The sequence below is a fragment of the Triplophysa dalaica genome, chromosome 24, assembly GCF_015846415.1.
Source record: "Triplophysa dalaica isolate WHDGS20190420 chromosome 24, ASM1584641v1, whole genome shotgun sequence".
In the NCBI taxonomy this organism is placed as follows: domain Eukaryota; kingdom Metazoa; phylum Chordata; class Actinopteri; order Cypriniformes; family Nemacheilidae; genus Triplophysa; species Triplophysa dalaica.
This window is the reverse complement of record NC_079565.1, coordinates 7,259,779-7,271,999: the sequence shown is the minus strand read 5'-3', so window position 1 is coordinate 7,271,999 and position 12,221 is coordinate 7,259,779. Positions and strand designations below refer to the sequence as shown.

Here is a 12,221-nt window from a genome sequence, read left to right as displayed (position 1 = left end):
TTTAAAAAACATATATTCATTGAGAATTTGATCACTTTGGTCAACGACATTCACCTGACACGTAATAAGCGTTATTACTGTTCGTCTTAACTAAAGGATGAAATTACCTTTACGCATCTAATACATCCAATGCATGCATCTCAACTTCAGAAATAAAACAAACAATAACTCACCTTTAAAACAAAGGCACCTGTCGGAGACGGAAACAAAAACACAATCACATCTTTTAACTGTCCGTCTCGCTGGAGACGCGTGCGCGCGGTTTGAGATGAGATGCGTCGGGGAGTTTTTTCTGCTCTGTGTTAAAAAGTTACCCGCTCTTCCTTCCTTCCTCAGACCCGTAATCACTCAGTCACTCCTCTTGAACAGAATGAAAAGCCGGGTGACTCACACTCAGAATGGGTCACATTAGTTTAGAATACTCGTGTGTTCTTCTCTCCGCGTGCGCTGCGGGCCGTTACTCTGCGTTGCGCGTGCCATTGGACGGAATGGGTCTCTCAGGTGAGCGCACTCAAAGCACTGACAGTTGCGTCACTGCCTTCTGGTTCGATGATTGGCTGTTGATAAAATTCAGAGAGACTTTAATAAAGAAAATGACAGAAAAAAGTGAACAACGATTGGAAACAATGACTTTTGTTAAACCTATTCTTATTTAAGTATTTTAGTTGAATATCTACCACTTTAACTCCAAAAGTATATAGAATAATAAAAATGCTCACATTGTTAAGTTTTATTGACATTTTAATTAGTTATATACTAGTTATAAATATGTGATGCCTTGTGTGAATCGTGAAGTAGCAAAGTGAGCTATGCGCATAATAAACCACTGTTACTTATCATGAGTGATTTCACTGCGTCACATACAAAGATTTCCTTAACATGATTATAAAGTGTATCATATGGTGAATGTATAGGCGTTTATAACAAATAACAAGTGTGCTGCCTAATTGTCAGATTGCTGCTCAAAAGCAGATGGAGGGGAAGAATACAGATCGTGGTTGACTTTACGCTGCCATCACTAAACCCGAATTAATTCTGTACTTATGACTTTCTCTCCAACTATGCAGCATTTTAATCCTCCACCTGCCGTGATATGTTACTGTTACGTTTTTACGGCTCCTGTGGTCATGACACATTTTACAAATATGTTAGTGACTGTGTTTTCGGATGAGCAAAATATCATGTTTTTGTATCATTGTATCGTAATTTGCTCAATATGATGTCTTTATGATAACATGTGATGCTTTTATGCGTTTTCCCTTAAAACATTCAAAATTCATTCACAGGGTAACAACCCTCGCAGAGATGACCATTGCGTGGCTTTTCAAAGGTGTCCTAATGCCACCTAGTGGTGCGTAATGCTTACATCATTTGCTCTCAGTGTTTTAACTAAATTATTTTGTAGCTACTCGTCGATAAAAGGTGTAAACTTCTGTTTCACACAGGGTGAGTGGGAGGACACACCAGATAATCTACAAAACTGATCCATTTAGGTGTATTTATTACACTGTGGTCAATAGGATCTAGGTTAATGCTGACCTCCTCACTGTTAACCCCAATTGATGGCTGACCATTTAAACCTGCCTTGGTTCATTTGGAAGGAGGCTCTTAACTGTTGTTCTCATCAGCACAGAAGTAATTTAACTGCCCTCTTGACATTGTATGACCATTCCAAAGATTGGCTGCTGTTGACCAGCATCGCTTGACCATTAAAGCAAGACAGAGTCTCTTGTTAATGAATGCATTAAACAACAGATTTGTTGTCTGTTTTATAACACCTCCGCCTAATTGTCTAGTTTTATTTGTTATTTTTCATAAAAGGTCGGAGATGCAGGCAAACTGAGACGAAGAGGACCCCATATACTTTTTCCTCCATATAGTGTCTGCCCTGGAAAATCACATTAAGATATACAATTTCAAGAAAAAAGGTTTGATAGGGTGAACGCAGTGCAATGTTTTAAAAACGTTAGTTTTAGAGATTATCTCAAAAGAAAGTTTACAGCTCTTATGCTGATTCATTTCCTCTGGTGGCATAGTTTTCTTCAAGGTTACAGATTCCTGATTCACTTAGGCTAATAAAAAATACAGACGTTAGAATATGGTTTGTAATAGCCAAACAATTAAATTCAAAGAAAAAGTCTGTTTTGGATTTATTTCAATAAGCCCTTTATGTGATACTGTAGTTAGAGATATAGAAAGCAAAAACATTCATTCAACAACTATAGTTGGTCATCACCTTAGGACACATTCTCTGAACTTGTTTCATTTTTACAAACAGTGTTAGTCACTACAATCGCTCCTTTGTTCATTCAATATGTTATTTTCCTGAATGCCTTAAACAAAAACAAACCAGGTCCACTTCATGCCACATCAACACAAAGTTATCTCAAAAAGAACATAATTTTTGGCTTAAACAACAGAAATTTGAGTCAGACAGAATGGAGAGATTTTAAGGCCATTTCCACCGGTAGTGTTTTCTAGCCAGCTGAATATACAGTATGACATATATTGTTTTTACCCCTGTGTGATTGTTTCCATAGTGATAATGATTCAATTGTGCTGCCGGTGGACATGAACACCTGGTGGTCAAAAAGATAGAGGAAGCTGCCATCCGTTCTCAGTCATAAATGATGTCAGTGTCTCTTCAAAAGACATAACATCTTGTGCAATCAAGACCACAAAAAGAAGGTCTTTGTTCTTCTTTCTATAAAATAGTTCAGATATCTATGATTAATTTGAAAATGCTGACGGGACATGTGACCAAGTACAAATCTTCTTTTGTAGCATAATTACTCAACAAAGACGGTATTTGACTTCATCAAAATCTCTTTGCAAACATTTTGTGAGCATTTATAGAATCAAATATTTTGAAGATAACAACATCTGAAATAAAACAATGTTTCATTTTCAATTTTCATTATTTTATCAGCAAATATTAGCAAATGTTATCAGTGAACTGACGTATCGCACCATGAGTTGGAGTTATCACACAGGAATGCTTAATATCACATAAGGATACTATGTAACAGAATATCGTTGCCTTGTGGCACTTGATGCAGGAAGTTTTGTTTGTAACTTCACAATGTTTACTGAGAATTTTTTTTGAACTTTGATTAAGTCTTACTAAGTATAGAAACAAGGTACAGTTTTATAGATTGAAATGCTTTTTAAACAGAAACAAATTATATCGTTTATATAGTTAATACCCTGTTTTTTAGCTTTATTACAGCAGGTTTTCAACTATCCTCTGCCCTCCTGTGTGTCATACTCTGTTTTGCCATTAGGGGGTGTTAAAGTACCTTCATAGTATTTTACAGACTTATTTCTTGTCACATCCCGTCTAACTTAAATACAAAAAATACATTTAAGTATGAGAGGAAATACTGCATCAGTTAAACATGTCAGTTGACATTTTTTTGAAAACACCTTTGTTCTCTCAAACCAATATTTTACCTGCAACCAACAAGTTGCCTTGATTTTGGCGTTCAGGGACCACAAGGGGGCCTCAACGAAATTCTAAGTGGGCCCCAGTGTGACTTAAAATGATTAAAATGCGACAAAACAAGGATTAAAGTGACAGTTCTGTCATCATTTACTCACCTTCGAGTTGTTCCAAATCTGTATAAATGTCTTTGTTCTGATGAACACAGAGAAAGATATTTGAATGAATGCTTGTAGCAGAACATTACAACGGTAGTCCCAAGTTTTCCTACATTCTCCAAAATGTCTTTTGTGTTCATCAGAACAAAGAAGTTAACAAAGATATTTTCCTACTATGTCAGTCAATGGTGGCCAAGAATTGTTTGGTTGAGAGCATTCTTCCAAATATATGTTTCTGTGTTTATCAGAAGTTAGAAACAAAGAAATGAATAAAGATTTGAAACAACTCAAGGGTGAGTAAATAATGACAGAATTTTTATTTTTGGGTGAATCGTCCCTTTAAATTAACCTAAACTTAAAATCAAGATATTCCCTGGTGTTTGCCTATTTTCAAATAAATATATAGGCCTATCTTTCTAGTTTTTATTGTGAGTATGGAAGTCTCCAAACATTCTTGTGGACAATTTTGTTTGGGACAGCTCTGCACCAAGGGACAGGGAACACAGAGATAAATAAGCAACTACGTGAATTATTTCTCTCCATTTTATTAGGTAACTCTGAGCCGAGGTGCTTCTGTTGAACTGGCTGCTCTCTGAACACTAATGTTTATGAAGCATTATTCATTGGCATGTCTTCAAGGACTGTAACGGTCCTATGAATGCAAAGTGCCTTAAGGCATCCCACAAGAGCTTTAAACAAACGCAAAACCATTTAATCAAATACCATTTCATCACAAGAAACCACTGCGTGTTTTTTGAATTTTCAGGAGCTACTTTAAATACATTGTAAAAAAGGTTAAATAATACAGAAGAATAAAAATCAACTAGGTTTATATTACATTTTCTTTAATGTGCACAGCATGATGTGATTTTACAGTAAAAGCAAAGGAAAGAGAATTTCATTTTTCATATAAAAATATGAATAAAAATATCTAATCTAAAGAGGCAGAATCAATAGCATCGCAATGGGCACTAACACAGCAGGTAGACAAGGAGGTGGTTAAGTCAAAGCAACTAGACAAAAAGGTGTCGAAAGTGAGCTTAATGTCAATAAAAATACTACACCCCACTTTACTTCAGCAGTAGCCTCTGGGGCTGGAAACTTTAGTTTGCTGCAAGTATTTGCAAATGTGTGTGTGTGTACAGTATGTGTCTATGTACTGTATGTGTGTGTGTGTCCAACAGTGAACACAGAGAAAAGCAGACAGGTTTGTTTGCAAAATTCCAAACCAAATGATGTCACTTCATAATGCAGAAACAACAAAAAAACTTCATCTTCAACGATGGCAAGTGTATGTTTAGGTATAAAGCTGTTGTAATGTTCAATGTTAAAAGTTCAATCATCTGCTTGAAACTGCTGAAAGATCAAGCTAGGTTTACGTCTCTGGATGTTGTAAATACGTTCTCTGCCACTCAAAAAGCTGATGCCATGATGACTAGTGTGAAGCGTTATGTGTCACCGAGTCAGGAACAGTCCCTTTGTTTATATTTGCTGCGTTGACAAAGGGTTTAGCAGCTCATCCACCGTTTTCAGTGGCAGCATGCAGTGTGATGGGCAGTCTTGATATCAGCAGGGCCACGCCTACTTTTTCTCCAAAATGAAAATATAAAAAAATAAAATACTTTGGATTACGTCCCCAGTGAAGACCACAAATAAGGTCATCATAACTAAATTATTAGATTATTCAACACAAAACTATAAAAAAGTGTATACACAAAGAAAGGAAAGGGGACACAAAAACGACTAATTCACAGCCTTGTCCCAACAGGCAGATCTTAAAATGGTGTTTCCTACAATGACAAACAAAAAAGGGAAAATACAAGGACATTGTTTTTAATTATTTGCTTTTGAAAACTTTGTGAAAATGTACAATAAAAAAAAAACAGATCCTACATCCCAAGGAATCCAAAGCAAAGACTCACTGTTCCTCTAATGACCACCTAAAAACAGTGCACCTCTTCACTTTTATTTCACTCTCTGTATTAAAGAGAATTATTTCTATGTTTTATCTTCTCGTGTTGAACATTGGTTTCCACTGCCTGCTCCCACCCTATCCCTCTGGATGTCTCCCATTCCCAGTTTCTAGACCACCTTGGTGGTGCTGATCCGGACACTGCTGAAGCACTTCCCCATGGCTTCGAATAGCGGGTCGCAGAAGGTGTGCACACAGATGGAGTAGACTCGACTGACACAGTGGATCTCGATTAGGTAGCTCTTCACGCACGGCACCACAGCCCAGATGTGAATGAAAGACAGGATGGCAAAGAAGATGCCCCACACCAGGGCGAGCGGGATGCCAACCAATGCCGTAAGCAGCCTGTAGCACCAGTATTTGGTTACTGTGAAGGTGGTGAAGCTTGCTTTCCAAACGCCGTCGAAGCTGTAGGTGCCGGCAGGCTCGGCGATGACATCTTCAAAGTCCACCTGCAGACAAAAACAGGTTTAACATCAGGATCGTTTGATTTTCAGTGGTCTAATGACACACCTATCACGACGACGTAACAAACACGTCACAGTATCCCGGTATTTTGAGCAAAATTAAAACAATTAAAGTCTTTTTTTTTCGTGGTACACACAACATTCAAGATTTAACATTTTTAACTTAGATTAAAAAAATAAAACAGAATTTCAAAAAAAAATAAAAATAAGGAAAGAATTTAAGAAGGCTAAACCCTAGCAGTGAAAGCACAAAAACAATATATATAAATTATAAATGTTGATACAGATCATGGGTTTGCAGTTCAACCAATAGGACATCATGTGAAAAAAACAAGAATAATTTTTATAATATTTTTGATTCGCAATTTCATATTATTTTTTTACTATTTAATGTATTATAGAAAAAAAATATTGGTATCATATATATTTGTTTCTTTCAGTCCACCAGAAATGTTGGTAAATATGAGTTCTTATTGTTTACTAAAAGCACCAAAAAACATTACATTTATATATGTTGACGCAGATCAAGTATTGGCAGCTCAACCAATAAGACATCATATCAGCTCTACAATATATATATATATTTTTTTATTGCAATATCTCATATAATTTATTGTATGTTTGAAAAACTACAATCAAATATAAATTAAATTTGTAAATATAATTTTATGTTCTTGCACACCACCATAAATGTTGACGAATTTTGTCTTATTTTTTACCTTCACTCCTCTCTTTGACCCTAAATTATGACACCGGCCTTTTTTTGGTGCTGTGTACTGGATTTTTCAATGATCTGTCGATAACTGGAAAGTTGCAAAATACTTTGCTCTGTGGGAATTAAAGAATGTCTATATAGAACATTTTCCTTGATGTAATAAAAAAACTTTCATCCAACGCACATTTGAAGACGCAGGACTATTTCTCCTCCACCCCTTCACATCTACATTCCTCATAGACAGCTTTTTTACATTGTACAGTACTCTGGTGTGGTTCACTCAGACTGGTACGGTCTCCTTCTCCTGCTCGATCTTCTTGCACCATCTACTTAACTTTAATTCGCGCCTGACACCCAACACTAACATTTAGAAGATCTGTAAATAAAACCCCCATTCCATCTTATAGCAGATGAGTTCAGGTTGGCAGACCTCACACACTGTTTCTGTACTACAGTACACCTGCTTCTATAAACTGGTGTGTTTATTTAAGCTGTGACACAGAGAAAAAACACCACACACAAAAACATTTCGTCGTCCTTGACAGGGACTTGTGAGTGTCCAGAAAAGCTAATATTTATTCAACGACTGGTTTGCGAGTCTGCAGGATGGGTTTTGTGACAGCACTATACAGTATAAGTAAGCTTTCACTGATCCGTTATGACGAAAACCCTGTTTTTGGAAATAATGAAAGAGCGTTAAAGTAAATTGGGGATGTTTCGTAACTGTAATTTGATTGATTATGACTTGCTCGTGGATTTGAAACCATCGTGGCTAAGGCTGGCAAAGAAACTGTAAATTATGCAGTCATATATAAAGTCTGTCCTCCCTTTTCATTAATCTACAGTATAAACCAATGGATGCATAGTTTCCATTGCAGAATATCACAACTCTGTCAATGTTAAAATAAACAGTTCTTCAGCAGACTGCAGGGTGTTCCTGATAATGTTCTAAGTGTATTGACAGAAATATCAACTTGCATTCTTTAAACCCACTGCAGTGTAGTCTGCAGTTTTATATCATCTATATTTTCCGCTAATAACTCATAAGTGTACAGCATGCATCTTCTTACAATAAAAGTGCATTTAAGTGTAATCTTTACACTTTTAGAAAACTTTCTTAGCTAAAAATACAATAAACTATACATTCAGTGTACTTTTTATTTATACTTCTCAAAACTTTGCACATTGAGTCCCAAATTCGCATCCGAAATTTTCGCACGTTGAAAAAAAAATACGACCTCACATTTTTTCAATCACATTTACACACTCCCTCTGATATTTTGGTCCGTCATAAAAAATTTGGACTGGGTTCGATTTTCTGCGTTTTTCGCATCCGTAAAGCATTTTGCTTGCTGTTTTTAACAATTCAGAGACACCGTACAAACGAGAGCCAAACACAAAAAAACTCATACGAAAATTTCGAACTGTATGTACAGAGACCTTTACACTTATAGTATTTTTGATATGTTTGGACTATACTTGTATTTCTTGATGGGGATACGAATTAAAGCTACTTAAAGTAGAGTAACAGGTATTTATACATAATACTAAAATGTATACTGATGATGTTGAGGTCTCGTAAAGAATTCATACAAGTATACTTGCAGTACAAACAACAGTACCTGTAGTAAGAGTACTTTCATAGTATCGAATTCAAGTATTGAATTCACTTGTTCTATAGTTGATGTACAAAACGATTTCTTTTTACAAAGTTTGCAACTGCTACTAAAGAGAACCAGGAATTTTTGGTATATTAAGTACAAAATCTGTGCCTGCAAATAGAGCACTTTAAGTACATTTAAGTGCACTTTTGAACTTGGGTGGGCCAATTTAGTGCCAAGTCGAAGCAGTGCACTTACAATTATACTCGTAGCACACATTTGTGTACTTAAAACAGCAAATATCCTCAATATATACTTGAACATACTTAAAGGAATAGTTCATCCAAAAATTTTAATTCTGCTTTCTCTTACTTCATTTACCTTCAAGTTGTTCCAAATGTCTTTGTTCTGTTGAACACAAAAGAAGATATTTTGAAGAATGTAGGAGACTTAACAGTTCTGGGACACTTTTGACTACCATTTTCATTTTTCCGACTATGGTAGTCAATGGCGGCTAAAACCCGTTTGGTTATAATCATTCTTGCAAATATCTCACTGTGTTCATCAGAACAAAGAAACGTATACAGATTTGGAAAAACTCGACGGTGAGTAAATGATGACAGAATTTCATTCTTGTATGAACTGTCCCTTTAAGTAAACTTAAAAATGAACTAGAAGTATACTTAGCCTTACTTTTTGTAAGGGTCAAAATGCAATGTATCTCACTTGGACAGACAAACGAAAGGACGAAACAATAGCATTGTTGTGCATGTATTCCAGTTGAATAATATCAATTACTTTGTTTATATGTCTGAAACTCCTCAATCGTCACAGCAACAATGATGTGATTCAAAACAGTGATTCACTTTCAGACTGCAAATTCATGTGCAGTGACTACAAACCACCAAATTCTCATTACTGTAACTCTATCGGCTATAATTTTTTCCTATGTTAGTCAGTAAGGCAAGTCAAGAGTATACTTAGCCCTCTACTTGCATGAATGTACAACATAATGTAATGTCATCCATTCAGATGAGTAAAGTCCTTGCGCGGCCTGACCACAGACTGTGCGCTGCCAAAATTACAAAGTGGAATTCCGCTCCAGCGTGCTATTATAAGAATGCAGCTTTATGAGAGGAAAATATTCTGTTCCAGGGAAAGCTACGCATGTGTTTCTGCACACAAGGGTCTTTGATGTGGATATCTGTGGGAGTGCACTTGGACCATGTGTTCATCACGGTCTGGACGTCCCGCAGGAGGAACGCCCCTCATTTGGGGGGGGTTGTGCGTGCACGCACGGAGCGTTTGTGAAAACGGAGAAGGGAATTCCCTGCTACGCTCTCCTACGCAAGACCACTGAGGGACAACTCGCCTAACCCCTTTTAAGGACAAAATCAAAGAACTGTGTGCATTCACGGTCTGTTTTGCCCAAAATTAGTTTAAAATCCCTTGTGACTTCAATCCCATAATCCTTAGCAAACAAAAGAGCGTTCTGGATTGAATTTTCGGTCAAATCATAAGAACTATTCATATCCACGTATCCTCAGGGAAGTGAGTCAGGATCATATTATGGTGGGAGGGAGATGGACACGAAATGAAAAGGAAAATAAAGCGGCTGTGGTGGAAACAGGGTGGGGATGGATGTAGGGGGTTCCGTTTTTAATTGGTGGTATGTATTGTTCGATCACCATAGCAAACAACTGAACCCATGAGGCAAAGTTTTCCTTCTTTAAAGGAGAGTTGCTATGCGAGGAATTGCCCCACGCCCAGGAAAATCTTTGTAAAGACTGTTTTTGTAAAAAACAGGAAGGTATTAATATTTCCTCTATTAAAAAAGCTTGTCACTGCACGAGAGTTAACACAGTAGCAAGCCTCGACTGTGTCAAACTCTGAGCTGTGCAGATTTCGCAAACCCATGCCACAGTCCAAACATTTCACATTGCAGGGACAGCTGTGATAATTGTTTCCAGTGCCACAGTAAAATGTATTTCAAAACAGTATTATTTCCAAAAATGTAGTATTCTTTCTATCAATTTGCAACTGTAATGAATTTTAAAACACATTATGTAAAAACGAGTTACTTGCTAAAGTATGATATAAACATCAATTTACACATCATATTTATACATTAAAGCTTGAAAAACATCCACAAAACACAAAAAGTGTACCATGATTTCCCTACCTTAACCACCTCGTCATTTAAATGCTTTGGATCCCGGTTGACCAGGTCAATCTCCTTGGTGTGGACATCATGGAGGGTCTTTTCGTTGAAGCTGTCGTTATCCATTTCTTTATTTTTGGGTTTGTAAATGTTGCCCTGTTTCCTAATGAACGGCGAGTGCGTGTATTCCTGCGGTTCCAAAGAAAGCATAAAATGAAAAGTTAATGAGCTTGGAGGGGAGTCTGGGGCGCAACTCAGCAGACAGCCCTGGCATGAGACGCTTTTAAACGGATAGAAACGAAGCACCACACCCCTCTGGAGCGCGTGCAGAATTACACCGCAAGGGGGCGTCATTTAACCCCGCGCGCACCCAAATGCGAATGTATTGTAAAAGAGAACATAAATAAAACTGAAAATACATTCCAATTAAAAGTACAACTGAGAATATATACACACACATCAACACAAGTTTAACGCATGTTAAGTATTAATTTTTCATTTAAAAAAATATGTAAGATGTAACTTTAATGCGCTCCGTGGACATACGTTGACACATTACGCACCTTTACGCACGGTTACACATTTGTAACAAGTCCGTTATGACACAACTTATTTCATTGTTAATATTCCCTGTGTTCTCACGTTTGTTAAAATGTGTATTTTGTGAACGAGTAGGCAGAGGTTATACATGTTTTGAGTTGGACAGAAAGAATGTTCACAAGTGAGTGCCAGAGAAAGATAAGACGGCAATTGGCAAACTTGCGAAAAATAGCCAATAGTGGTGCAAGGGGCCAAACGCGCCGCCTTAAAATCGAGATACACATTTGAACAACAAAAAACAAATTTCTATCGACCCAATTCCAATTGCATAGGAAATAAAGAAAGGTTGCTTCATTAATAGACACTAATATCCCCAAAGTAAAAGATTCTTAATGCAATATAGCCGATATTAGTCAATCTCTTACCTCTTCAGGTGTCGCGTCGTTGTATCCGCTAGTCATGCTGTCTCGTGCCTGAAGTGCAATCAGATCAGTGTGTGGAAACAAGACAATCACTTAACATAGGAAACTGTGGGAGGCGTGGAGAGTTGAAACAAAATCGACCAACACTACACCGCTGTCTCTTTGCTTTCTATAGTCCCATGATACACATGATACTATCAAAGAGTGTTTTATCTGCTCTGTTGAATCTCTCATGGCAGAGTGGGAGTTTCTCAGTCACTCGTGTGTGTTTAATACCTGTAGCCCTCCATACTCGGTGGAGATTTTGACCAGATTTTTCCCCAAATGGGAGGTGGAATTGGGTGCACACTTAATCCCTCAATTCCATATAGTCAGGACATCTTTACTACTATGTGCCAATTAATAAAGTAATAAGAATGTCATTACAACTATGAAATATCACAGATGGAAAATGTGAGCTGCAAACGTAGTAACCAAACGCACACTCTGGGCATTCACTATTTTATGAGGTGTAACCAAGTACACTTCATTATCCATCCCAACGAAAACAGTTTTGTAAAGATATTCATAAAGATACTATACATTGCTCCAAAAAATATAAATATAAACATTTAGATCAAAAGATCATCAGGTGTGTTCAAACTATTGTCTGCTTATCTGTAACTAAAAACCTGATCTGAGATGACTTGAAACTTTCACTGTGCACTGAGGGTGAATTGCATTCCAAAAGTTTCCTTAAGGCA

At 37.0% G+C, this 12,221-nt stretch overlaps 2 protein-coding genes across 3 annotated transcripts in view; both read right to left on the bottom strand.

Moving 5' to 3' along the window:
• Positions 1 to 487, bottom strand: part of met (MET proto-oncogene, receptor tyrosine kinase) — a 42,814-nt gene extending 42,327 nt beyond the window's left edge. For both annotated transcript variants that reach the window (XM_056740543.1, XM_056740544.1), the window contains exon 1: positions 174 to 487. The gene's annotated coding sequence lies outside the window, so the exon portion shown is untranslated. The remainder of the gene's footprint in view (positions 1 to 173) is intronic.
• Positions 488 to 4,424: 3,937 nt separating this feature from the next.
• Positions 4,425 to 11,660, bottom strand: cav1 (caveolin 1). The gene is made up of 3 exons (XM_056740539.1): positions 11,482 to 11,660; positions 10,538 to 10,705; positions 4,425 to 6,024 (listed from the first exon to the last, which is right to left on the bottom strand). The coding sequence occupies exons 1-3, from the start codon at positions 11,515 to 11,517 to the stop codon at positions 5,683 to 5,685; spliced, it is 546 nt and encodes a 181-aa protein (XP_056596517.1). The 5' UTR covers positions 11,518 to 11,660; the 3' UTR covers positions 4,425 to 5,682.
• Between the last annotated feature and the right edge of the window lie 561 nt (positions 11,661 to 12,221).

What these genes read in the sequence shown, in the direction of transcription:
- cav1 (XM_056740539.1), bottom strand. Translation starts at nt 11,517, where the DNA reads ATGACTAGCGGATACAACGACGCGACACCTGAAGAG. An exon ending in ACGACGCGACACCTGAAGAG is followed by an intron (nt 10,706 to 11,481) that starts GTAAGAGATTGA and finishes TTGGAACCGCAG; the next exon opens with GAATACACGCACTCGCCGTT. An exon ending in TAAATGACGAGGTGGTTAAG is followed by an intron (nt 6,025 to 10,537) that starts GTAGGGAAATCA and finishes TTTTGTCTGCAG; the next exon opens with GTGGACTTTGAAGATGTCAT.